Source organism: Rousettus aegyptiacus, unplaced genomic scaffold (genome assembly GCF_014176215.1).
Source record: "Rousettus aegyptiacus isolate mRouAeg1 unplaced genomic scaffold, mRouAeg1.p scaffold_m13_p_13, whole genome shotgun sequence".
NCBI classification, from domain to species: domain Eukaryota; kingdom Metazoa; phylum Chordata; class Mammalia; order Chiroptera; family Pteropodidae; genus Rousettus; species Rousettus aegyptiacus.
The window spans coordinates 49522802-49545752 of record NW_023416288.1 but is presented as its reverse complement, the minus strand read 5'-3'; the positions used below and the strand labels follow the sequence as shown (position 1 = coordinate 49545752).

The 22951-nt window shown below is 65.2% G+C and overlaps 1 protein-coding gene across 6 annotated transcripts in view; it reads right to left on the bottom strand.

Annotated features, from left to right (window-relative positions):
* Positions 1-3014: 3014 nt before the first annotated feature.
* Positions 3015-22951, bottom strand: part of KCNH2 (potassium voltage-gated channel subfamily H member 2) — a 33388-nt gene continuing 13451 nt past the window's right edge. For 2 of the 6 annotated variants that reach the window (XM_036230676.1, XM_016163967.2), the window contains exons 3-15: positions 17059-17223; positions 15526-15972; positions 14774-14985; positions 10095-10523; positions 9175-9562; positions 8627-8826; positions 7981-8233; positions 6696-6889; positions 6430-6529; positions 5557-5829; positions 5297-5483; positions 4810-4987; positions 3015-3548 (exon numbers count right to left, since the gene is read on the bottom strand). In XM_036230676.1, the coding sequence (XP_036086569.1) occupies positions 3420-3548; positions 4810-4987; positions 5297-5483; positions 5557-5829; positions 6430-6529; positions 6696-6889; positions 7981-8233; positions 8627-8826; positions 9175-9562; positions 10095-10523; positions 14774-14985; positions 15526-15972; positions 17059-17223 (3155 nt within the window). In that variant the 3' untranslated portion in view covers positions 3015-3419. Of the gene's footprint in view, positions 3549-4809; positions 4988-5296; positions 5484-5556; positions 5830-6204; positions 6280-6429; positions 6530-6695; positions 6890-7980; positions 8234-8626; positions 8827-9174; positions 9563-10094; positions 10524-12927; positions 13334-14773; positions 14986-15525; positions 15973-17058; positions 17224-22951 lie in introns of those variants that run through there. The other 4 variants (XM_036230675.1, XM_036230679.1, XM_036230677.1 and 1 more) reach the window with 4 other exon arrangements.

Below are 22951 nucleotides of genomic sequence, written 5' to 3'. Positions count from 1 at the left end.
TGTAACTCAGAGCAAGAACAATCCCCGTGCTGAACTGAGCCAACAGAACAGGGCAGATGATAGAAACAGTTTGGGCCCTTAGGGGCTACGCCCAGAGACCCTTCCTCAGCCCTCACACCCCACGCCTGGCTGTACAGGAAGACATGAGCCCCCTGAGGTCAATCGTGCAGGCCCTTTCAATGTTAAAGACTCTATGATTGATCACCACCAAACTCCAGAGATGTTCATGCACTAGGCTGCCGAGTGCCTGCCTAGGGCAGCCCCTGTGCTTGGCCCTGGGGGGACTGAGGGACGGACACGTGTAGCACAGAGGCAAAGATGTCCCCAGATGCAGCGTTCCAGGGTACAGAGAGCGGGGAGGGGAGAGCAGGGGGCGGGCTCCCGGCCGGGGGGGGAGGAGAGCTCCAAGCCTCTCCCAGAAGGTCTTCTGAGGACCAGCAGGAATTCACCAAGCGAAGGGTGCTCCAGGCACAGAGCCAGAAGGGACGAAAGCCTGCAGGGGACAGAAGATTCTAGAAATCCCAGACACTTACAAAGGTCTCCTAGTCACTGCCTCTAGAGCAAGGGAGGCCGTGCGCCCAGTATCAGCTCCGTCTCTGTGTCAATGAAATGTGAGGGCCGCCGCCGCCTGGGCCAAGCAAGGGCAGGTGTGGCGGGGAACGTGCACCTGGGCCTTGGGCAGCAGCTGAGTCAGGAGGCCGGGAAGCACCACGAAGGCCTCACTTGGCTCCAGGACCGTCGGAGCAAGGCGGAGCAAGGCGGCGCAGGGAGGCAGCCGGCCCCGCCCCCTCGCTTGCGCCCCGAACCCCTGACCCTGCTCCAGCTCTAGGCTCTGCTACCTGCCTTCCTGGGCGCTGGCAACCTCGTGGAGCTCCTTCCTCACCTGCCACAGCCCCTCCAGCTACCACCCCACTCCTCCAGCCCTCTCGGTTTGGGATAACCCTCAGCTCGGGATGACAGCCCCCCAACAGCTGGGTGCCCCGCCCGGCAGGAGAGAAGAAGACGGCACCACCACCCCTGCCCCACCCCACCACCGAAGTCCTGTGGCTCTGGGAGCCAAGGTCACGGGGGAGGCCAGGGAGCAGGCCTGGTGCAGGCCTGAGGACAGACACGGTAAGTATGAGGACCAGAGGCCCCAGAACTAGGGGCCAGCGCCCTGGGAAGATGCTCCCCCTCTGCTCCCGCCTGCCACCTGAGGCCTTCCCAGCCCAGCGCTTACACTCATTCATTCATTCATTCATTCACTCATTTACTGAGTATATTCCAGCGCCAGGCATGGTCCAGGCCCTGCAGAACCACACCAGCCCTACCCTCCGGAAGCTGAGAGCCCACATCTCACTACCCTCGGGCCAGTACGCAGCCCATTAGTCTGACCAGGGACCTGTCCTGGGATGCAGAGTGGCTGCTCAGGGGTCCCCACACCTCCTCCTCTCTTCCTGAGGCCCGGGAATCAGAGGCCCCTTAAGCATCCCGGCTCCCAGGCTACCCTCACGCAGAGCCGCCCTTTCTGCCAGGCCTGCCTCCGTCGCCCCTCTCCGCCTCTGAGACCAGGGTCTCGTCCTTTTCCTGTCTCTCTAACCAGGGGCCCGTGTTCCAGGCTCTGCACCCCCACCCCTCTGCAGGGCACTAAGCTCACACAGGCTCCTCCCGGGTCACGCCCGCTGAGAGGAGAGGCAGAGCCCTGTGCAGTGCCGGGGAGAGTCTCTGCCTCTCTCCTAGCCGCCCTAAGCACGGCGAGTCTGCTCCAGAACGCTCAGAGTCCCGGGTCCCTCCTCCCAGCCCAGCCCCAGCCCCATCCCAGGAACCGGCAGTGACAATGGCCGCGTTTGACTTTAAAGCTAGGTTAGCAAACTCACCTCAAAGGGTCAGGGGTCGTGGCATTAAGAGGGCCCCGGAGGCCTTTGGCAGCGCCCTCGCCCACCGGCAGAGCCGGGCACTACGCGCGGCTGCTCCCGCTGGCCTGCAGCTGCCCCGCCGCAGCCACAGCTGGGCCGGACGCTGGGTGTCCTCGCGAGAACAGCAGCCCTCGCACCTGCGCACCTGGGCACGCATGCGCACACGCGCACGCGGGCAGCACCCCCTCACTACACCCAGGACGTCTGTTCTGACTTGTTACCCCAATAACAGGAATGAGTCACCTGACACTTCCACCCTGGTACCAGTCCGTGGCCCGTTAGGAACCGGGCTGCACGACAGGAGGTGACCTGTGGCGAGAGAGCAGCCTCATCGCACCTGCAGCCGCTCCCCAGCGCCAGCATCAGCGCCTCAGCTCTGCCTCAGACCGTCAGGCATCAGATCTCATAGGAGCACCAGTCACGGGTACCAAAACGGTTGGGGACCGCCGCTTGAGGCAGCGTCTCTGTTATCAAGGACCTCAGGGGGTCAAGTGATCAAGGTGAGACCCATCTGCAGCCAGACACCGAGAGAGCTCTGGTCAAGGCTGGGAAAACCAGTGTACCTGGAGGCGGAGCAGTGTGAGGGCCCAATTACATCGGGTCCCTGTGAGTCTGAGTTACGGTCAAGCTAAGGCCAAGGTGGGGGTTTAGAGGTATGGACGTAGGCCAAGTACAGCCCCAGTTAGGTTCAGAGCGGGCTGAACTCATGAACTGTGTGAGGGTCAGGAGCATGGCTGCATGAGTGGTCAGTGTGGGGCCGGCTTTAGGAGCCAGTAGGGCAGCCAGCAAAGCAACATGACCAGAGAGACCGGACCAGGCCTGCATCCCATTAGGCCTGCCTCCACATTCGAACCGGTCCCGGAGGTTCCCTGCTGTCCGGAATCCAGGGTCCCCTGGATCCCCTGGAGCCAGAGCCTCATGGAGGCAGGAAGCCCTGGAGGTGACCTGAGTCAGCCCCCAGGGAGCACCCTCCCTCCACTGGCCGCGCCCCACGTCAGATGTAGGGACAGTCCCTGCAGACCCTGTGCAGAGGCCAGCGCTCCCACGTACACACCCACGTGTGAATGTCAACACAGGAGAAAGCGTGCTGAGGCCACACCCTCCCAGCACCCTCGGAGACTCCTCAGGATAATTATTTATTATTCATAGTCATCGGCATCTTCATTAATTATTCATATGATCCTTAATTATTATCCTTAACAATAAGAGCAGTAAATAGCAGAAAAGTCCTTGAGGTGCCTAAGGCCCAGGGCCGGGTGCCTCCGGGCAGTTAGACCAGCTACTGCCCCAGGGCAGTGGGGGGGGCCACAGGCCCCCATTCCGCTGCCCGGCCCTGCCTTCGCCCCTCCCACTGGGGCCCAGGGGACTGCGGGAGGAGATGGGCCCGAGGGCTAGGGAGGGGCTGCGCCTTTGAGTTCCTCGCCCCTTCTTGGCCTCGGCCTCGAGAGCAAGGCCTCCAAGGAGAGGGGCCCAGGCAGTGTGCTGAACCCTGGGTGAGCCATGTGTCCACGCGGGGCAGCCCCACTAACTGCCCGGGTCTGAGCCGTGTCTGTGCAGGGGCTGGGAGGTGAGGGCGCCCAGCTGGCCTGGCAGGGAGAGGCGTCGAGTGGGGCCGCCTTGCGGGAGCTCCTCGCACACCATGAACTGGGAAACCTGCGAAGAACAGAGAGTAAGAGGCAAGGAGCCGCGGAGAAGGAGGTGGGGTGAGAGGCAGGCAGGTGGGTAGAGAGGACGCCGGGGATGGAGGGTCAGGAGAACCTGGGGACAGAAAGGGGCTGGAGGGGACAAGTTGAGGGGCCAAGGCAGACAGAGCAGGGCACGGACCACAACGGGACACACTGAGGACGGAAGCAGAGAAATGCGCCCTTGGTGGGCAGGAGCTAAATGGGGCAGCTGGCGGCTGTGGGAGCTCCTGCCTGACACAGGGAAGGCTCGAGGCCACTGCCGCTTCCTTCCCCAGGGAGCACATCTGGCGGGTGGCTGGATCCACACCCAACCCGGAATGAGGGGCCCTGAGTTGGCACGGAGCGGGGACCGAGAGAGAAGCTAGAGTCCTTCCTCCAATGCAGAAAGAACTCAGACCGAACGCAGAGGCGGGCTGGCGGCCGGGCCCCGAAGGCCAGGGAGAGCGCCAGGGCAGGCGGGGGGCGGGGGGGGGCTTGTGGGTGCTGACGCGTCTGCTGTGGGATCTGCGGGGGAGGCCGTGAAGGGAGACTGGCACATCTGCTGACGTGGGGCCTGTGTCTGCAAACAGGCGCGGGCAGCATATGGGAGGGGGAGCAGATGCCAGGGGGCGGGGGGGGGGCAGATCCCAGGCCGCCTCTGGTGGCCGGAGGAGCCCCTGCTGGGGGCCCAGACACAGCTGTCCTGCCGGGAGGCCATTCGGGAAGGACAGAGGGCAACAGAAGCCCATCTCTAGAGGGCAAAGCCGTTGGCCAGAAGTGCCACCCTGGGGCCCAACCAAAGCCCTCGGGACAGCCCTGCAAAGTGGCCAGCATGAGAACCATTAGCTGGCCATGGTCAGACCTGGGGGTCCCAGTCACCCCAGGGACCTGGGACCCTGTCCCAAGGGTGCACTGGAATGCAGCACCCACCGCCCCGCCTCAGGCTCGATCAGGTCTCGTGGCCATGACAGGCACCATGAGGCCCGGCCATTCAGGGGACACTCGGGGAGCCCACGCCACTCGGCATGCTGGTCGCCTTCGCCCAGCTGTCTGGGGTCCTCGGTTTCGGGGCTCTCCCGCCTTGGCCTGTGCCCACAGCTCCGGAGGCAGCCCTTGTCCTGGAGTACAGTCTGGGAGGATGCTGGGCGCCGGGGTTGAGCCGAGGGGGCCGCAAAGTGGGTCAGGGGCGGAACTGGCTCAGGAGAGGCCGGGCTGGGCCGCCTTGGGCGGGAGGGGGCTCCGGAACTTACCTGAGAAAGCGAGTCCAGGGTGAGGGTGGGGATGGGGCTGACGGGCAGCAGAGGGCAGGTGGAGGTGGGGCCGGGCCCCGGGGTAGTCACAGCACTATAGGCGGGCGGGACCAGTGTCATCTGCCTCTGTAGCAGCTGCAGGATGGTGGCCATGTCTGCACTGAGCCGGGTCTCCAGCCTGGGGCAAGAAGGAGGAGGACGCTCTGGTCTCAGGAAGTGGGGACACCAGTAGCTACGACTTTGAGACCACCCTGTGGACAGGCCCGCTGGTCAGCCCCAGGCCCACTCCTCACGCCAGGTGTGGCAGCCCCTGGCTCAGCTCTGAATGGGAGGAGCAGGTCACGCTGCTGGACACACGGCCAGAGTACCCTCTCCCTTCCCCCAAACACTGCCAGGAACCGAGAGCGCACTCTGCTTGCAGAGTTCCCACCCCCACGCCCCACAGACCCCGCCGGGAGCCGGGCCGGGCCCCAGCGGCCACCCTCACCTGTTGAGCTGCCTCTGGAGGGCGTCCAGCCTGCTCTCCACGTCGCCCCGGGACCGCCGGCCGGGGCTGGAAAGAGGGATGTTGAGGAGGCTGGGGGCGGGGGCGGGGCAGCGAGGCAGCTCCTGGTACTGGCGGCCCCGACTGTCCCCCCAGAAGCTGAAGATGTTGGACACTCCTGAGAAGGCGCCTGGAGCCAGAAAGCTGGGTTGAGGGTCACTGGGAGAGAGGCGCGCCCCACCTGCCCGGTGGCCCTCGCCTACCCGACAGCGGGTTACAAGTGTCGCGGCTCTTCTCACAGTCCTCCGTCAGCGACTCCCCGGCCGGTGGCTCTCCAGGGGGCCTGGGGCTGGAGAAGGGCACCAGGCGGAGGGGGCTGGAGCTGTGGCCCGGGCCCTCATCGTCACTGCTCTCAGGGCTCGAGGGGCCGCTGGACAGGCTCTCGCCCCACGGCCCTCCTGGCCGGCATCGGCCACTCGTCCCTGCCCCGGCCTGGCCCGGCCCCAAGGCGGACACCTCCCCTGGCTGTTCCGGGTCTGTGGGAAACAGAGAACAGGCCTCAGAGAGGGCAGGGGGCGCTGGAGGGGAGCAGAGGGACGGGGAGGGGAGGGGACCAGAGCAGGCCCGAGAAAGGGGCGTGTCCCAGTTGTTCCCTCTCTCTGTCCCCACTCTCGAGTGGACTGAGGACTCCAGGGAACAAGCCCAGGTCTTCCCCCGCCACTGGCTGCCCAAACGCGGGCAGTGGCAGCGCGAGGCAGGGCTCCCTGGGACCCCCGGGCCCTCGGCCCCTGTCCCTGGTCCCCACACCCTGCTCTGGCCTGTCTCTTCTCCCCTCATCACCTCAAGTCAGAGCCCACCCAGGGCCAGCCCTGTGAGGAGGACCAACGAAGCTTGGGCACGCCGCCCCTGACCTGGAGGGTGGAAAAAGGCTTCCCGGAGGAGGTGACAGTTCAGGGCCTGAAAGGATGGGCTGCGCGTTTGGACGGCTGAGGTGAGGAGTAGGGAACGCTGAAGGTGGGGGCAGAATGTCTGTGGAGCCTGGGCGGAGCCTTCGCAGCCCCAGCCCTGCGCTCCCGGGCCCCTCCCCGTACCCCGAGCCCCGCCCCGCCCCGCCCCAGCCATCCCCCCCGCCTCACCCTTGTCGGTGCGCCTGCGGAAGGACAGCTTGCGCTTGCGCTGCCGGCTGAAGCCTCCGTCCAGCTCCGCGCTGCCGGGAGAGCCGGGGATCATGTTGGTCTGGAACCAAGGGAGGCGTCAGGGCCCTTCCACGCCACCCGCCCCCGCCGCGCTGGGCACGCGCTTGCGCTCAGGTGTCGCCTCTGCCCCAGGACCGAGGGTATGGCTAGGACTCGAACGCTCCGGTGCGACAGGCGGGGAGGCAGCGAAGGGGCAGCCCACTCACGTCTCGCAGGTTGAAGGTGATCTCCAGGCTGGACCAGAAGTGGTCAGAGAACTCGGGGTACATGTCCAGCACCTCCAGCAGGTCGTCCCTATGGATCTTGTGCAGGTCGCAGTAGGTGAGGGCCCGCACGTCCCCATTGGACTTGCCAGGCCTCGCGTATAGGTTCAGAGGCTCTCCAAAAATGTCATTCTTCCCTAGAGGTCACGGAGACGGGGCTCAGCCTCTGGGCGACAGTGAAGGCAGCGGGCGCCCGTCTCCTCACATCCTCTCACCCGTTCTCGCCCCCAGCCCCTACCCAGCCCGGAGCCAGGGGCTCGGCACCCAGCCCCGTCCGTGGCTCCCAAAGGCAAGACATGTGCAGTGTGCACCAGTGCCCAGGGGCAGAGCGCCAGGAGCCCCGGGGCTCCGCGCCTCCCCGCACCTGGAAACGGCCAGCAGGACCAGCCCAGACACCCCACTCTACCCATGGCTCGGGCTTCCTTCCCGTCTAACTGCACCTCTCCCCACCCCCCAAAACCCCGGTCCTAAACACCACCCGGCCAATCCCTGCACCCTCACGGACAGTGTTCTCCAAACTACAGATCAGAACACAGAGATGAATCAAACCCAGCACTTTGTTTACTGAAAGAAAAGAGGACGGTAGGGCTGAGCGGAGCACAGAACAGAAAACACCTAGGAAGGCTCGGTGTTGCTAGAGAGTCTGGTTTTAGCTGCGTTCGGGGTGTTTGTGGAGTGAGCATATGTTTGTAGTAAACTGAGAAAAATGTAAAATGGCCCACCGCGACAAGGGAGGACAGGCAGAACAGGAGGTCCCAGCCCAGGCGCACCTGCCCAGGTGCGCAGGTGGGGTGGGGAGGAAGAGGTGGGAGGGGACGGGGGGGCAGGGCGCCCTTTGCTCGGAAGCTGGCACACCCTGGGGTTTGCTCATGTTGCACGAGGCTGCAGGGAGCTTAGTGCCAGCAGAGGCAGAGCCCCCTCCGCTGCCCGCCTCGGAGCACCTGGATCAGGTGCCGCTTTAAGGAAGCCAGGGTGTTGCTGCCCATGGGGAGATCCCAAAGGCCAGCAGAGTCTGGGAACCCCCAGAGCTCAGCAGCCCCGCTCCCTGGGGGGCTCCTCTCTGTCAACCTCTGCAGGCTTGAGCGTGGGTGAATTAAAGGAGCCCAAGGACCTGCAGACGGTCCTGGTCCCACAGGCCCCACGACCGTGTCCTCAGAGGGCTCGCCCCTCCCCCACCCCAGGCCTCGGCGGCGCTTCCAGCCCAGCACCTGGCCCCTGCCTGCCGTACCCAGGATTGCCACGACGACGTCGCCCCGCAGGATCTCGATGGAGCCCCGGGAGATGAAGTAGAGGGCGGTGAGCAGGTCCCCGGCGTGCACCAGCGTGTCACCCGGCGGCGCGTGCGTGGTCTTGAACTTCATGGCCAGGGCCCGCAGGCAGCCCTTGGTGGCCCCTCGGAAAGGCTTGCAGTGCTGCAGCAGCGAGCGGTTCAGGTGCAAGCAGATGTCGGCCTGCAGGCACTCGGGGAAGCCCTTCAGCACCTGGGGGCGGGGCCAGCTCAGCACGCTCTCCCGGGACCCCGCGGCACCCCCACCCAGCGGTCCAGGGAGGAGCACGAGGGTCCCATGTGGGAGAAGGACCTGGGTGCCCACTCCAGCTCCGCCCCAGAGCCGGGCACCGTTGGGGCCATCAGCTCACTGCCCTGGGCCCCCACTTGCTTATGTGTGAGGTGTGAAGACCAGCTCCTGGTGGATTAACCATGATGGCCCACGTGAAAGAACCTGGTCACCGCCTACCCCCCGAGTGGCAGCTCTCCCAGTAGATGAGCTCCGCGGGCAAAAGGAGGGTGACATAAACCCGAACTGTGACCACCCGAACTGTAGAGTGTGAGGTGCGCTCACTGCGCCAGCCGCCGGGCTGCCAGGCGGCCTCACCGCGTTCATGTCGATGCCGTTGGTGTAGGACCAGGCGTGCTGGAAGTACTCCTCCAGGCGCTGGCGCAGCGGGTTGGGGATCTGGTGGAAGCGGATGAACTCCCGCACCCGGAGCATCTGCGTGTGGTAGCGCGCGGTGCCGGAGTACAGCCGCTGGATGATGGCTGACACGTTGCCGAAGATGCTGGCGTACATGAGGGCTGCGTGGGGGCGAGCGGGGCGTCAGCGTCTGAGGGACCCGCCCACCCCTGCTCCCGGCGGCGGCGACGCACACAGCCACGGCTCCGTGTGAGTGTGTCCACACGCACACATTCACACACACACAGACACACACAGAGACACGCGCACGCGCGAGGCACACACATACACACGAGGCATGAATGCCTGGGCACACTCGCTGCCCTTGGGCACTGCCTGTGCCCCAGCCCCCAAACGCACTATGATGGTGGCCCTGGCGTCTCTAAGTCCCAGGGCCCCCGGGGCCCCTCCCACATCTTCTCCCTCCTCCATCTTCCCACGGCCCCGCCCCCTGCCCCCAGGGCACTCACAGCCGATGAGCATGACGCAGATGGAGAAGATCTTCTCCGAGTTGGTGTTGGGGGAGACGTTGCCGAAGCCCACGCTGGTGAGGCTGCTGAAGGTGAAGTAGAGGGCCGTGACGTACTTGTCCTTGATGGAGGGGCCGCCCAGGCCGCTGCTGTTGTAGGGCTTGCCGATCTGGTCGCCCAGGTTGTGCAGCCAGCCGATGCGGGAGTCCATGTGCGGCTGCTCCATGTTGCCGATGGCGTACCAGATGCAGGCGAGCCAGTGCGCGATGAGCGCGAAGGTGCACATGAGCAGGAAGAGCACGGCCGCCCCGTACTCCGAGTAGCGGTCCAGCTTGCGCGCCACGCGCACCAGCCGCAGCAGCCGCGCCGTCTTCAGCAGCCCGATCAGCTGGGGTGGGAGGAGACATCCCAGGGGGGGGGCGGGGCAAATGAGTGGGGGCCCTGTGGCCTGTGGCGGAGATGGGGGGAAAGGTCCCCAAAGTCTCCCTCCAGGAACCTGCTCCTCATAATTGAAGCGCCTTGCCCACGCTGAGCCCAGCACTGAGTCCCATTAGTCTTTGTGCTGCTGGCTTTGTGACAAACGGTGCCTGGCCCCCATGGGGAGAATGAGGGAACTGGAAGGTGCCAAGCCCACCCTAGGGTGCCTGGCCAGAGGTCCCACTGGCTTCCAAGGCACTTTTGTGTGAATTAGAGGACCATGGCCGCTTTAGATAAACAAATGAGAAAAAAGCACCCTCTCTGGACCTCTGCACCCGTGAGTGTGTGAATGTCTCGGTGGAGTGGGGAGGGCCAGGCCCCTGCGGCAGCCTCTCTCCCGCCACCCCTCAGCCCCGCAACCTCCCCCCCGCCACCTCTCCCTTCCCCCACATCCCTCCCAGCCTCGGCTCTCCTCCCTGGCCTCAGCCTCCCTGCCAGCCCACCTCCTCTGAGCCGGAGCCAAAGATGAGCAGGTCGAAGGGGATGGCGGCCACCATGTCGATGAGGAACCAGCCCTTGAAGTAGTGGACGGCGATGCGGCCGGGGTGGCTGACCACCTCCTCGTTGGCGTTGACATAGGTGGTGCGGAAGTTGATGAGGATGTCTACGATGAACATGATGTCCACGATGAGGTCCACCACGGCCAGCGGCTGGCAGGCGTAGCCGCAGTCAGGGCCGGCGGGGCCTTCCTCTGTCTCCTTCAGCAGGAAGGCGGCCGAGTAGGGCGTGAAGACGGCCGTGTAGATGACCAGCAGCAGGATGAGCCAGTCCCACACGGCCTTGAAGGGGCTGTAGTGCAGGATGGTCCAGCGGTGGATGCGTGGCGCCTGCAGCTTGTACTCCGGCAGCACGTCCGCACCCAGGGACAGGACCTGCACAGGTAGGCAAGGCGGAGGTGAACGGATGGTGTCCAGCTGAAGTCCAGACGAGGGGAGGGCAGCTCAAGGGACGTCCAGGGGGGCAGCCGGTGACATCTTGGCTGGGGCCTCCAGAGAACGCGCCAAGAAGAATAAGGGCCCGTAAGTTCCCATCAGAATGTCCATCCCTCAGCCACTGGCCACCCCTCGGCCTGGGTGCTACGGGGACCTCCTGCCTGGCTCCCAGAGTCCAGGGCGCCGTGCAGTAATGCCCAGAATTACTGCTTCCCAGCAGCAGCACAGACCCCTACCTAAGGGTGTGAATCCCATCAGGTGACCTTGCCCGCCCCCTCCCACCACCCTCCCCTACACACACACCACAGCCTCCTCAGTCCATGCCCCTGGCCCGAGGATCCCAGCCATCCAGACTCAGGCCCTCTGATCCCCGGGGAGAGAGAACAAAACGCTTCCACCCCCTGCTCCTGCAGCCCCCTCTCCCCTGGCCCGGGACAGGCCACCCACACTCCTGAAAAGACGCAGAGCAGACCTAACCCAGCCACAGACGTGCCTGCATGCACACGGAAGGACACACACAGGCAGATGTTCGGCAGCGGCACACCCAGCCCCACGCCTTCACATCCGATGTCCTCCACAGTCCGGCGGAAGTAGGCTTACCACCCAGACCAAGTGGCCATGCCACTCTTTTCCCCAAACCAGACTGGGAAGACCCAAGGCCGGCTTTCCCACACTGTCCTAGGAGCCTCTGTCTGTCCCCCTGGGGCCCCTCCCTGCCCCTCAGAACCCTCTCTCACAGATATGACTCAACCCAAAGGCCCCGTCCCCAAGCTCGCCGAGCCTGGGCTACCATCCCTAACAGCCGGACCCAAGGCCTCGCCCACCGGGAGAGCCCAGGCTGCCGCCCTGCTCCCAGCGGCACTGACTGCCCAGGCCCCACGTCCCCAGGCCTCTATGCGTGGAGCCTCAAAGAGTCCCATTCATATTCAAGCTGGGGATCCCCCGGACCCACCCTCACCAGAGAGACTGTTTGGAGGACACCTTAGAAGAAGTAACTGGAAGTTCAGAAGGGCCATGGTTAGGGGTTCGGCCATCCTGGGCTGGCTGCGGGGACTCCAAGGGCTCATGACGGGTGAGGGGTGCAGCCGGCACCTGTGACAGCGTGTGGCCTCCAAGCACCCATTCTGCCCCGCCTTCAGCCCAAACTGCCCTCTCTTTAAGGCAGAAGGCAAGGGGCGGTGACCTTTCAGAGGTCAAGTGGGACTGAGAAAAAGGAACTGACCAGGGCCGCCACAGACGAGGGGGCAGGAGAAGGTAACTGCCCCCGAATGGGGCTCCCCCCAGCGCCTGAGAGGCTCAACCACACATGACCACAGTGACCTTGCCCCTGAGTCTGTCCATGGCGGGACCAGCGCCGCCCCAATGAGCACGCACACGCACACACAGAAAAGCCTGGGATGCCAACCCCGACCTGCAAACCTCAGCTCACTGGGGCCGGGCCAGCTCTGCAACCAGCAGCCTACCGTATGGCCGTAGGCCAGGTGTGTGACCTCTCTTGACCTGTCATCCCACAGAATACTGAAGTTCATTTAAGCCAAACCCTGGGTCCTCATCTGTGGGTGGGAAAGATCTGCGCCCCACTCCGCATACCTGTCCCCCAGCTGGGAGGAGCATATGAGCCAAGGCAGAGAGCTCAGGTGCCAGGTGGTCATGGCAGGGGTGGGATCTTCAGACTCACCCCTGAGCCCCCTCCAGTGGCCCCTCTGCCACCCTCCTCCAGCCCACTCCAGGCTCTCTGGCCTGGGGTGGAGGGGTGGCTGCCAGGAGCCTGGGGGACCACGAGGCAGCTACTCACACCTCAGGCCACCCCAGAAGAGGTGAGCCAGGTGCTTCAGCTCAGCTGCCCTCACCACATCCGGTGGCCTCTGACTCGTACCCCACTGAGACCCCAGCCCCAAAACCTGGACCTCTGAAGCAGCCCACGCCTCCTGTGCCCACTCCAAGACCCACCCCCAGCACGTGGAGACCTGGAGCGGTGGAGTCCGTCGCCTCCAGGCAGGGCCTGGGGGCTGCCCAAGGCGGGAGGTGGGGTGGGAGCAGGAGGCACACTCCTCTCCCCCGTCCGGCTCCCGCCATCCTCTCTGGGCACCCATTTCATTCCTTCTTTTCCTCTCCTCCCTCTGCATTTTGAGCTAGAGAAGGGTGGGCCACGGAGGCCGTGGTGGGGAACCCCAGGCAAGGAAAACACTGGAGCCGGGCCGGGAGGGGCAGGGCTGTGGACCCGACTCCCAGACCGACCCACTTCTCAGAAGCCCTCTCCAGCCTGGAGCCGCAGCCCTCTGGGCTGCACCCTGAATCCCTGCCCCAGCCCAGAAGGGGGAGGGAGGGGCTGGGGGTCACCTACCTCCTGGGCCACCAGGCTGGAGATGCGCACGGCCCGCCTCACCCGGCCTTTCTGGACCCTGGGCTGCAGGGCCCTCGTCCTGCTCGCTTTCCCGGCCGGGGCCGCCATGGAGGACGTGGCCGCCCCCAGCCTGCCTGCCCTGGGGCCCCAGGGCCCGCCAGCGCCTCACCTGCACCCCAGCGGCAGTCCCAGCCCAGGCTGTGCCCCAGAGACTGCGGGCTGGCTCCCAGGGCAGCCTCTGGCATGAAGCCAGCTGCCGGGGCTGGGCCCTGGGGCCGGGGTCACCCTGGCAGTGAGCGTGGACAGCGGCCCGCCTGGCTCGGGCTGCCCATGGTCCGCTGGTGCAGGCCCTGCCGCCAGGGTGCTGCACTCTGCCTGCCGCCAGCCCAGCCAGCCCAGCAGCGGCGCCGCGGTGGGAACCGGCTCCTCCGGCCAGCCCCTCCTCCTCCCAGGTCCCCACCCCGCCACCCCGCCCGCCTGCCCCGGCCAGCGGCCCCCTCCCCCGCGGCCGCTCCAGGCTCCCGCTGCAGCCACTGCGAAGCCCGAAAAGCCCGAAGCCCGTACCCCTCCTCCTCGCCCGGCAGCCTGGCTTGTCACCGCAGATTAATGGGCTCCCTAACACCCCCGCCCCGCCGGTCGGTGGAGTGCCCAGCCAGTCAGACAGACACCCGGAGATGGAGAGAGTGCCCAGAGACCGGGAGAGCCAGGAGCACGCGCACACGGACACACAGGCGCACACGCAGACCACGAACAGGGCAGCACACGCTGCAGGCCAGGCTCAGGGGCAGGGCAGACGCCCAGGCTCCAGGTGGGAACGACAGAGAGGTGGCGGGGGCGGGGGGGGGGAAAGGGCAGGCAGCCAGATCTGGAGCCTGACGTGCGGGGGAATGTTCTGGACTCAAGGCCAAGGGGCTGGAGACCTGGCAGGGACCCAGAGAGCCAGAGGTGGCGGGAGCAGGCCCAGGAGCAGGGCTGAGGAAGCCGGTGGCGGCAGCTCCCTCACGGGGGCCCCTTCAGGGAGCTGCTGTGGCAGGGGCAGGAGGGGGCAGCAGGGGCTGAGGCGTGACAGGCAAGGGACAGGAGCCCCACTGTCCCTGGCTTCTTACCCTCTGCCAGGAAGTGGAGAAGGAGCTGGGATGGACTGGGCAGTAGGGGTGATGCTGGTGATCTTGCTGCCGGGAGGGGACAGGAGACCAGGCTGGCCCTGCCACCAGGCAATGCCGGGCACGGCCCCAAGAGGCTGGTGGCCTTCTCTGGCCCAGGACTCGGAACTGAACCCTCCACGTCTGCGCACCCCCATACCCTCGCCCCCCCCCATGCGGTTGGGGAACAGGGGCGGGCACTTCCAGGCCACCCTGGTCCTAGCGCTGGGCCCCGCCCTCTTCCTGGCTCTCATCCCTTGGCCTAGGAGGACCAAGACCACCAACCTTGACCTCTGCGGCGCCTTCTAACCCGGAGCCTCCCGTCAGCCGCCCCCAGTGCTCCCCGCCCCACACGCCGTGAGCAGACCCTGTTGTGCCCCTGCGGCCGGCAGCCTTCCCCTGGCCACCTCTCGGGGCAGGTGACCAGCCAAAGTGCACTGTGCTCCTCGTGCCCATCCGCCTGTTCTCTGCGTCTGTCCCATCGCAAGGCCACCTCCCCCCCAGCGTCCCTTCCTCTGGGACCTCCCGCACTGTCCTCTCACCCCAGTTCTGGAACCCCCCACTCCTACCCCAGCTAGCAGGTGAGCCCACCCACAAGAGGCCCTCCCCGACTGGCCCCCGCCACCCCACCTTGGACCACAGCCCACTCCCACCCCTCCCAAGCTCCTCCAGGCCGAGGGGAGAGCCAGGGCCTGGGCACCGACCTGGGTGACCTTCTCAGTGACATTGTGGGTCCTCTCCTTGATCTTGGGTGCTATGATCTCCCTGTCGCTGGCGGGCGAAGCCAGGAAGGGGTCGCCCTTGAGGTCCACAAAGTTGAGGGTGATCTGGGGAATCTTGCTGATGGTACGGCAGCGGGCCAGGTCCGAGTCCGACGTGGAATTCTGCAGGCCGCTGCGCAGGGGGTGCACGGCCCCTGGGTAGGGGGAGGGGCGTCAGGGCGGCGGGCAGGTCGACAGGGAGCTGAGCTGGGGACCCCCGGGGGCGGGGAGCCAGGCCAGGGGGGTCCGTGTGTCCGTCCTCCTAGTCTGCTCAGGAGACAGGGGCGGAGTCACCGAGAAACAAGCCAGGCCAGACTCCTCCCCACTGGAAGGACACACGCCACAACCAAACCCTGAGACAACTAACAGGAGGAGGAAGGGCCTCCGTTTCGGTCCACCAGCACGGGGACGGGCCAGAGGGCCAGGTGGGGGCATGGACCAGATGCCTCCGCAGCCCTTCGGCCTCCCTGGTGGCCATCCCCGCTCCGGGCCATCCTGGGAGGGGGGCGGCTCCAGGAGCCCACACAGGCTCGAGAATGGAAGAATGTAAAGGGATGAATGTAAAAGGCCACTTAATGGGATTAAGTGGGTGTTGAATGGGATTTGCATCTCCCAGAATGGGAGGACAGGGAAGCCGAGGTCCTGGACCCCGAGGCGGCGGCGCAGGCCTGGCCGGGGAGGAAGGGCGGCCTCACCGGTGCTGGCGTGGCGCGGAGGGGCCAGCGTGCCAGCGCGCATGGCCTCGATGTCGTCGGCCGACGAGGCGCGGCGCACGCTGGCGCAGCTCTCCCGGGAGCGCGTCCGCGCCAGGCTGCAGCTGGAGCCCGAGGCGTCGGGGTTGAGGCTGTGCGCGCGCGGCGACGGCGGCGGCGGCGGGCCGGGCGCGCACGCGGGCGGGGAGCTGGGGCCCACCAGCGCGCGCCGCTCCTCCGCCGGCCCGAGCCCCGCCACGTGGTTGTCCATGGCCGAAACATCGTCCAGGGCCAGCGACTCGCTGCTAGGTGCCGCAGGCGTCAGGTCCACGTCCACGACCACAGCCCCAGGGGCACCCGCGCCTCCAGAGCCGCCCGGCCGCACCGACGACTCGCGGGCGGTCAAGGCCAGCAGCGCGGGCAGCTTCAGTCTGAAGGTCTTGGCGCGACCTGCGGGGCGGGGGAATCAAGAGGTGTGTGGCCGCAGGGCAGCAGGCAGGCGGGGGAGCTGGAGCCCCTGCCGCCCAGCGGAGGAGGGGTGGGAAGTGGGGGCCCCCGACAGCAGGCATCCCTCCACACCCGCATCCGCTGCATACAGAGCAAGTCTCAAAAAAATTCTAGTATACATGATATCTAAGGTGCTGATAATAATAAAGTACTATTTTTTGAGCCACATTTCAGGAGGCAGGGTGGGGGGGGGCCTCCACACACACCATGAGTGGCTCTCACAGCTGTGCTGGGGGGTATTATTACTATCCCACTCGCAGCCATGAGGAAATGTGGGCATAAGTGAGTTGTGTGACCTGCTGGAGGCCACACGGCACACATGGGGGCTCCTCCGCGCGGGGGTGTGATGCCGGCCCTCCCGCCACACCCTGCCACCCTGCAGAGGGCCCCCGGACAGCGGGTAGGGCCGGCATTAACACTGCCACTTTAGAGCTTGAGAAACTACAAAGTGGAAACTTTTGGCATGACTCAGAGGGACAAATTAAAATTAAACCAGAAGAGGCCATCGTGGGGGAATGGGGGTGTCTGAGCCCTTGGGTCGTGGGGAGATGAGGTGCGGCCGCCACGCCTCCGGCCACAGTGAGCTTTCCCCTCAAATCCTCTCCTCAGCAATCCCAAGCCGCAGTGGGGGGCTGGCCACTCCAGGAACAAGAACCAGAGGCGAACTTTCACAGAGAGACAGCTGAACCCCTGAGAGGCAGAGAGAGCAGCTCCCAGGCCACCTGGGAAGGGTGAACGCCACCCCTGGAGCCGAGGAGAGGACCACTCCCAGGGGATGCTGTGGTGGGGACCCAAGTAGGTAAAGTTAGGACACCAGGTGTGATCCTACCCGAAGGACCTGTGAACTGGGGCTCAATCTGTCACTGTCCTGAGTGGGGACGAGACTGAGCCACATCCTCAGTGTTCTCTCCCCAACCTCTGAAGGGACCCCTATTCACACACACCTTCCCGCAGGGCAAGTACCCTCATGGCTCCAGGGGCAGGGGGCCTGGCGTCCCGACACCGGCCTGAGGGCCTGGCTGCGCTTACCTGAGGCCAGCCAGCCGGTGGGGGGGCCGCGGTGATTGGTGTCGAGGGCCGGGGGGCCCACCATGTCCTTCTCCATCACGACCTCGAAGTTGAGGATAAACATGATGACCGCCCCATCCTCGTTCTTCACGGGCACCACGTCCACCAGGCACAGGAAGCAGCTCCCTGCAGAGTGGGGGACATGGCCGCTGTGGCACCAAGGCCTCTCGCTGGGCACAGCAGAAACCTGGAAGGGCCTGTCCCCTTCGGCTTCCCCCCAGGGCCCTACACACTGCTTCCTGCCCCTCCTCCCACCACATGCCCACCAGACGGCCTGCACCCTCCCCCTGCCTGCTCCGGCTTGCTGCTGGCGAGGAGTCCGTCTCTCCACTCGCCTTGTGTCTCAGACCCTCTCCCCCTGGGCGCATTCTCCCTCACGCTGGCCGATGCTCCTTCCATCCTGCGCCTTTCCACCTCATTTTCCCTAGCCCCGCGATTTACCCTGCTTCCCCTCCTGCAAGGTGGTTAAGCCTATAGACATCAGGCCCAGGGCCTCTGGCTTCAGATCCCAGCTCCGCTCCTTAGCCATTTATGCATTATTCTTAAACAACTTAACCTCTCTGTGCCTCATTTTCCTCCTCTACAAAACAAGAACGATAATAGTTCCCTTCTCGTGAGTCGTAAAGATCAAATAAGTCAGCACACGCAAAGCCCGTAGGGAAATGCACGTCGGGCATGCCCCGAACGCCATGCGCGGCTGGCCGTTCCTCCCTGGCCGCGTCTTTGCTCCTTCTCCAGTCGTCCCCAGCCGCGGAAGTCGAGAGCAGACGTTTCGGGACCTTTACAGCAATCTGGCATCGCCACGACCCCCAAGCACGTGACTCTGTATTTCACAAAGACACTGGTCTGGGACAGGTTAGAAATAAGGAAAAGCGATCCTTCACCAGACACTCAGGAAGCAGTGCTTCTAGATCTTTGATCTCTGTTTCTTCTTTGTCTTTATCTCCCTCTCTGTCTGTCTGTCTATCTGGCCACCAGAGCCCCTGCCCCAGGTGAGGCCAGTCCGCCAGGCCAATCGCACCCCGGCCACCTCTGCTCCCCGTTCAGCGCGTGGCCCCTCACACTCCCTCCTGCTGATTTCCAGGAGACCCCGACGCAGGTAGCAACAGCGTGTTCCTCCTTTATGGGCCCCGTGGGACCAGGCATGGCCCTCGTTCTGGGGCAGAGACTTCTTTCTGCTCTCACTGCCCCTGCTCATCTGTCTTATCTAAACCACAGGGGCCTAACTCTCCAGGGAGCAGGGAGCAGGCACTGACCAGTGAGCTTAGCGATGGGGTGATGCCGACGGTGAGAAGGGCCCAGGAATGGAGGGGCGGAGAGCAAGTCAAAGCAGAGCCCGGCGACCTGGAGGGGCTCTGGGCGGTGTCTGAGCCCTGAGGAGCACGACAGCCACTTTAGCAATGGCCAGGAGTAGGCCAGGTACGGAGGACCTGATTCCTGCAGACCAGCCCCTCTACCAGAGGAGGGAGCTGGACCTGGGAAGGGCTGACCAGGAATCCTCTGCCCCGCCCAAAGCCCTTCCACTCACCGCATCCCAGGCCCTCATGGCTCGGCCCTCAGGACCTGAGCGGGAGGGCTTTATCTGAGTCTCCCTGCAGCAGCCGCTCCTGTCCCTTGACCTCCGGCCTCTGACATGGCCCAGCTGAAGCACGGCTGTGGTGTTGGGAGCTGCAGGGGGCCGGGCCCAGCTGGAGACCGTTTGGCACCCAGACAGCCTGTCTAGAATTTATGTCCTAATATGGTGATGGCCGGCAGCGGCCTGAGCAGGGACTGGCCCTCATCGGGACAAAAGAGAGGCCACAGACCAAGAAACCTTAGCTCTGGAGACCCCCAACACCCACCCCGGGACCCCAGTGTTCCAGGCTTCTGCTCCTCGTTCCTCACCAGGAAACTCATCCCAGAGAAGTCTAGAGTCCGGAACCCGGAGAAGCCCAAGCTTTCGGGACGGCGGGGATTCAGCCCCCAACAGTCTCGGGATTCTGAACTTGAGGCCTCAGCGCCCTGGCCACTCCATCCAGCTGCTCGGCCGGAGAGGCCGAAACTGCATTCTGCTTGCCAGCCAGCACAGGACCCTGGCACCCCGCCCTCTGCCAGGCTGCAGACCCTCCAGAGAGAAGCCCCTCGAGGCTTGGGCTCATCCTCGCCCTTAGACACACAGTCACGAGCAGAGACCCCTTGGCCCTCTCCCTTAGTGACAGCCAAGGAATTTTTCCTTTCAAATAACCCTGTCAAAGCACAGCTTATGCCAAAAATGTGTCCTGGAGCCCCGCCTGATGGCCGCTGGGGGCGGGGTGGGGGGGGTGGGGGACTCCAGCTGCTATTTTCGAGGGGACGTGGAAGGAAGGAAAGCAGAAGGCCGGAGTCGGCCGGGTCTCTGAGGCTCTGCCTCCCCCCCACCCGGCGGGGTCGGCTGGTGCTTCTGTGAGCTGCCACATCGCCCAGCCAGACCTGCCAGGGAACCCCATCCGCCACTGGCCAGGATGATGGGGGGTGGGGATCCCCGAGGGCCGCTGAAGGTCAGCCAGGCCAGGGGTGGGGCACAGGGACGCAGGAGCTGGGCATCAGTGCAGGGCAAACTCCAGCCCACAGGAGAGGTGTCGGGAGTCGGCTGCTGAGTGGCCTCTAGGCGCCCTGGGCCAGCCCTCGCACACGCGACGTGCGAGCACCCCACCAGTGCAGGTCCACTCCTGCTGGCCCCAGGACCCTGCCCACCACCCTGCTCCTCTTCTCCCTCTGACCCTGCCCCGCACCCAGTGTGGCTCCCCTAGGAGCAGAGGCTCCTTCGCTGGCGCCGGGTGAGGCTGCAGTTCCCCGGGGAGCCACTCCGTGGCAGGCACAGCCCACACTCCAGAGGCAGCCAGCTCCCAGCAGAGCTCTGATAGTATAGGAGGGGTGGAGGGGAGCGGGTGGACCCACCAAAGTTCCCGGCACCCCTGCACTGCCCACAGAAAGGCTGTGGGGTTCCCCAGCACAAAGGGGAGGGGCACAGGCTGTGCAGTCAGGTGGCCTTTGCTCATTGTGTAAGAATGACCTTGGGCAAGTCACCTCCCCTCCCCAAGCCCCAGGGCGCTCATCTGCGACACAGCAGAGGTCATGCCACCCCATGAGGGCTGGAGGGGTGAATGACATATGTAAAGCAGAGGCTGGGCCAAGGGGAGGCCCCCGATACTGGGAGCGGGAGGAGCCGAAGAGGCCCCGGCCACCTGGCCGGCGGATGCAAAGGACACTCCACTCACAGCCCAACCCCCAGTCCCAGTGGAGGACACCTGGCTCTGGGTGGGAGGCTGGGTGCCCGGACTTTGCCTGCCTCCTGGGGCGGGAACAGCCTGGCCCTGTGAGGATGGAGAGAGGAAAGCAGATGAAGTCATACATTGATAGAGGTCAGGGGGCTCACCACAGGTCACTGGGGGGGCGGCGGAGGGGCCGCAGGATGGGCCCGGGCAGGGAACCGGGCCTGGACATCTTCCGGGTGCAGCAGGCCAGGGTCCTCCCGGCCCCAGGGAAATGCGTTCGTTCATCGGAGCACTGCGCTGGCTTTCGTCTGCTGCCCGCCCACGCCCAGCAGCGCACCTGGGAGCCCGTCCCTGCCCAGCACCCCAACCCATCCAGGGGCCCTACGCATTGTCCCAGCTGACTCCCCACCTCTGGACGCCCCCGGTCTCAGCTGGACACTCGGCTTTAGCAGGGGCAGGCCTTATCGATCAGGGCAGCACAGGCCGGGGGGCAGGGGGCGGCTGGCAGGGGCCCCGAGTGTCCTTGGGCAAACCCCCAGGTCAGAGCCTCTGTGTGCAAACTAGGTGTCATCACGGCGCCTTTGGGGGTGGCTCTTCCTCCCACGAGCATTCACTGAGCGCACGCATGTGAGGCATCCAGGACACCATGAACAACGCAGCCTGACACCCAGGACACCTGCCCTCGCTGTGACACCCAGGACCCCAGAGCCCGGGAGAGACGGAGGAAGAGAGAATAACCCAGGCAGAGAAGGGAGCCCCGAGCTGGCCTGCCCCCCCCACCCCCCGACCATCGGGCGACTGGGGCGGTTGCTGTGTGACTGTGGGCGGGTCATCCACCTCTCTGAGCTGCAGACTCCCTGGGGGTGCTGCCGGGATGAGTGAGTCCTGCCCCGGGAGCCAGATGAGATGACAGATGGCCTTGTGGAAGCATCGAGAGCTGGAACGAGGCAGGGTGCCCGGGCCCTGCAGGGAAGGTGACCTCGGGGAGGCTGCCGTCCTAGCCGCGGTTACCTCCCTGCCTCACCCCCAACGGGAGGAGCTGGGCCCAAAGTCACGCTGAGGGCAGGAGGCTGGGGCCCCAGTCAGCCCTGTCCGCCCCCAGGCAGAGAGCCTGTCGCTGAGCAGCCCAGGGCTGTGCAGTGTCAGGTTATATTTAGCCTGGTGGCGGCGACAGGAAGATGCAGAAGGCGCTGCTCCTGGACGGGGGCCACCATGTCACTAACAGTGCTCTCATGGGCAGCCAGGGGCCCAGGGAAGCCAGGGACATTGCGGGCCCAGGGGACAGAGTGGGGAAGCCTGAGAGAGGCCAGCCCGTGAATGAGTGAGTGTGCGTGAGTGCATGTGTGTGCGCGTGTGTAAGACAGAGAGACCATCCTCTGTCCCACACCGACGTCCCTGGGGAATTCGCACTGCCGGGCAGGTGCGGGGAACTGTGATCTAGACCCCGACTCACACGGAAGGGCGTCTGCAGACAGACCCTCCACCACCCGCCCAGCCCAACACCTTCCCAGGGACCTAGAGGACCACGCGGAGGGCCTCAGGGGCCTCTGCGTGGCCATCCAGACCCCGCCAAACCCGACCCCGTGCCCTGACTGTGCCATCGGCCCCGCCACCACCGCCGCGGCGACAGCCTCAGTGGAAAAGCTCCTTCTAGAAAAGCTCTGGGACTCAGCCCGGGCCTGCGCCAGTCTGCGGGGTGCCACTCAACCTGGGCTAAGTGGGAGGCACCCGCCCTGCTCCCCGGAGGCCCTGGGAAGGTGAAGCGAGGCCATGCTCACGCGCTCAGCCCCGCTCCCGGAGGCCTCCACGCTTCGCCTTTCTCCTCCGACTTCCTGGAGTCCGTCCCACCCCGAGAGCCCTTCAGGATCCCGTTCCCGATCACAGGAGGCCCTGCCGCCCCCCTCTGGGCCAGGCCTCCCATCCCTGCACACGCAGACACGCGGAGTCCCGAGGAGGCCGGCCTCAGCAGCCCCCCCCCCCGTGCGCCCCGGTCCTCCGGCTCCCCACGCCACCCCTTCCCTCCAAGTCCTCCCAAAGATTTTCTTCACTGTTCCATCCAGCCTCCGTGGATGCTCCTCACAGAAAACTCTTTTAAAACTATATCCCCAATTGAGGAGATAATTGCACGCTGGCTTCCAGGGTGATCTTCTGCCCTCCCACCAGAGTGACAGCCCTGAGGCCAGGGTCAAGCGGGCTTCACGGGAGATGCCGGGTAAGCAGTGTCTGAAGACGCATCCCGACTGGAGGCAGTGACCTGTGCTAGCGCCAGGCCTGTGTGGACAGGGCCGTCACCGCATCCTCTAAGCTCCCTTTCACATCTGGGGACACCGACTGTCCTTCACAACAGAGTCTGCCCCTTTCAAACCCATCCTGACTCGGGACGGCTGTCGGAACCACCATGGGAAGCAGGGCGGTGTCTTCCGCTGAAGCGCTATGAAATCCTGCGGCAGTCAGCACGGAACACAGGCGTGTTTCTGGGCCTCACACCTCCGCCGGCCGCCTCGCCGTGACCTCTGCACAGCTGCCGTCCACCGAGAGACAACCTGGGCGCCCTGCCCTCCTCCGGAGCTCCGTAAGCTCCTAGAACTGTGCCCTATCCCGGCCCCCGGCATACCCCAGAA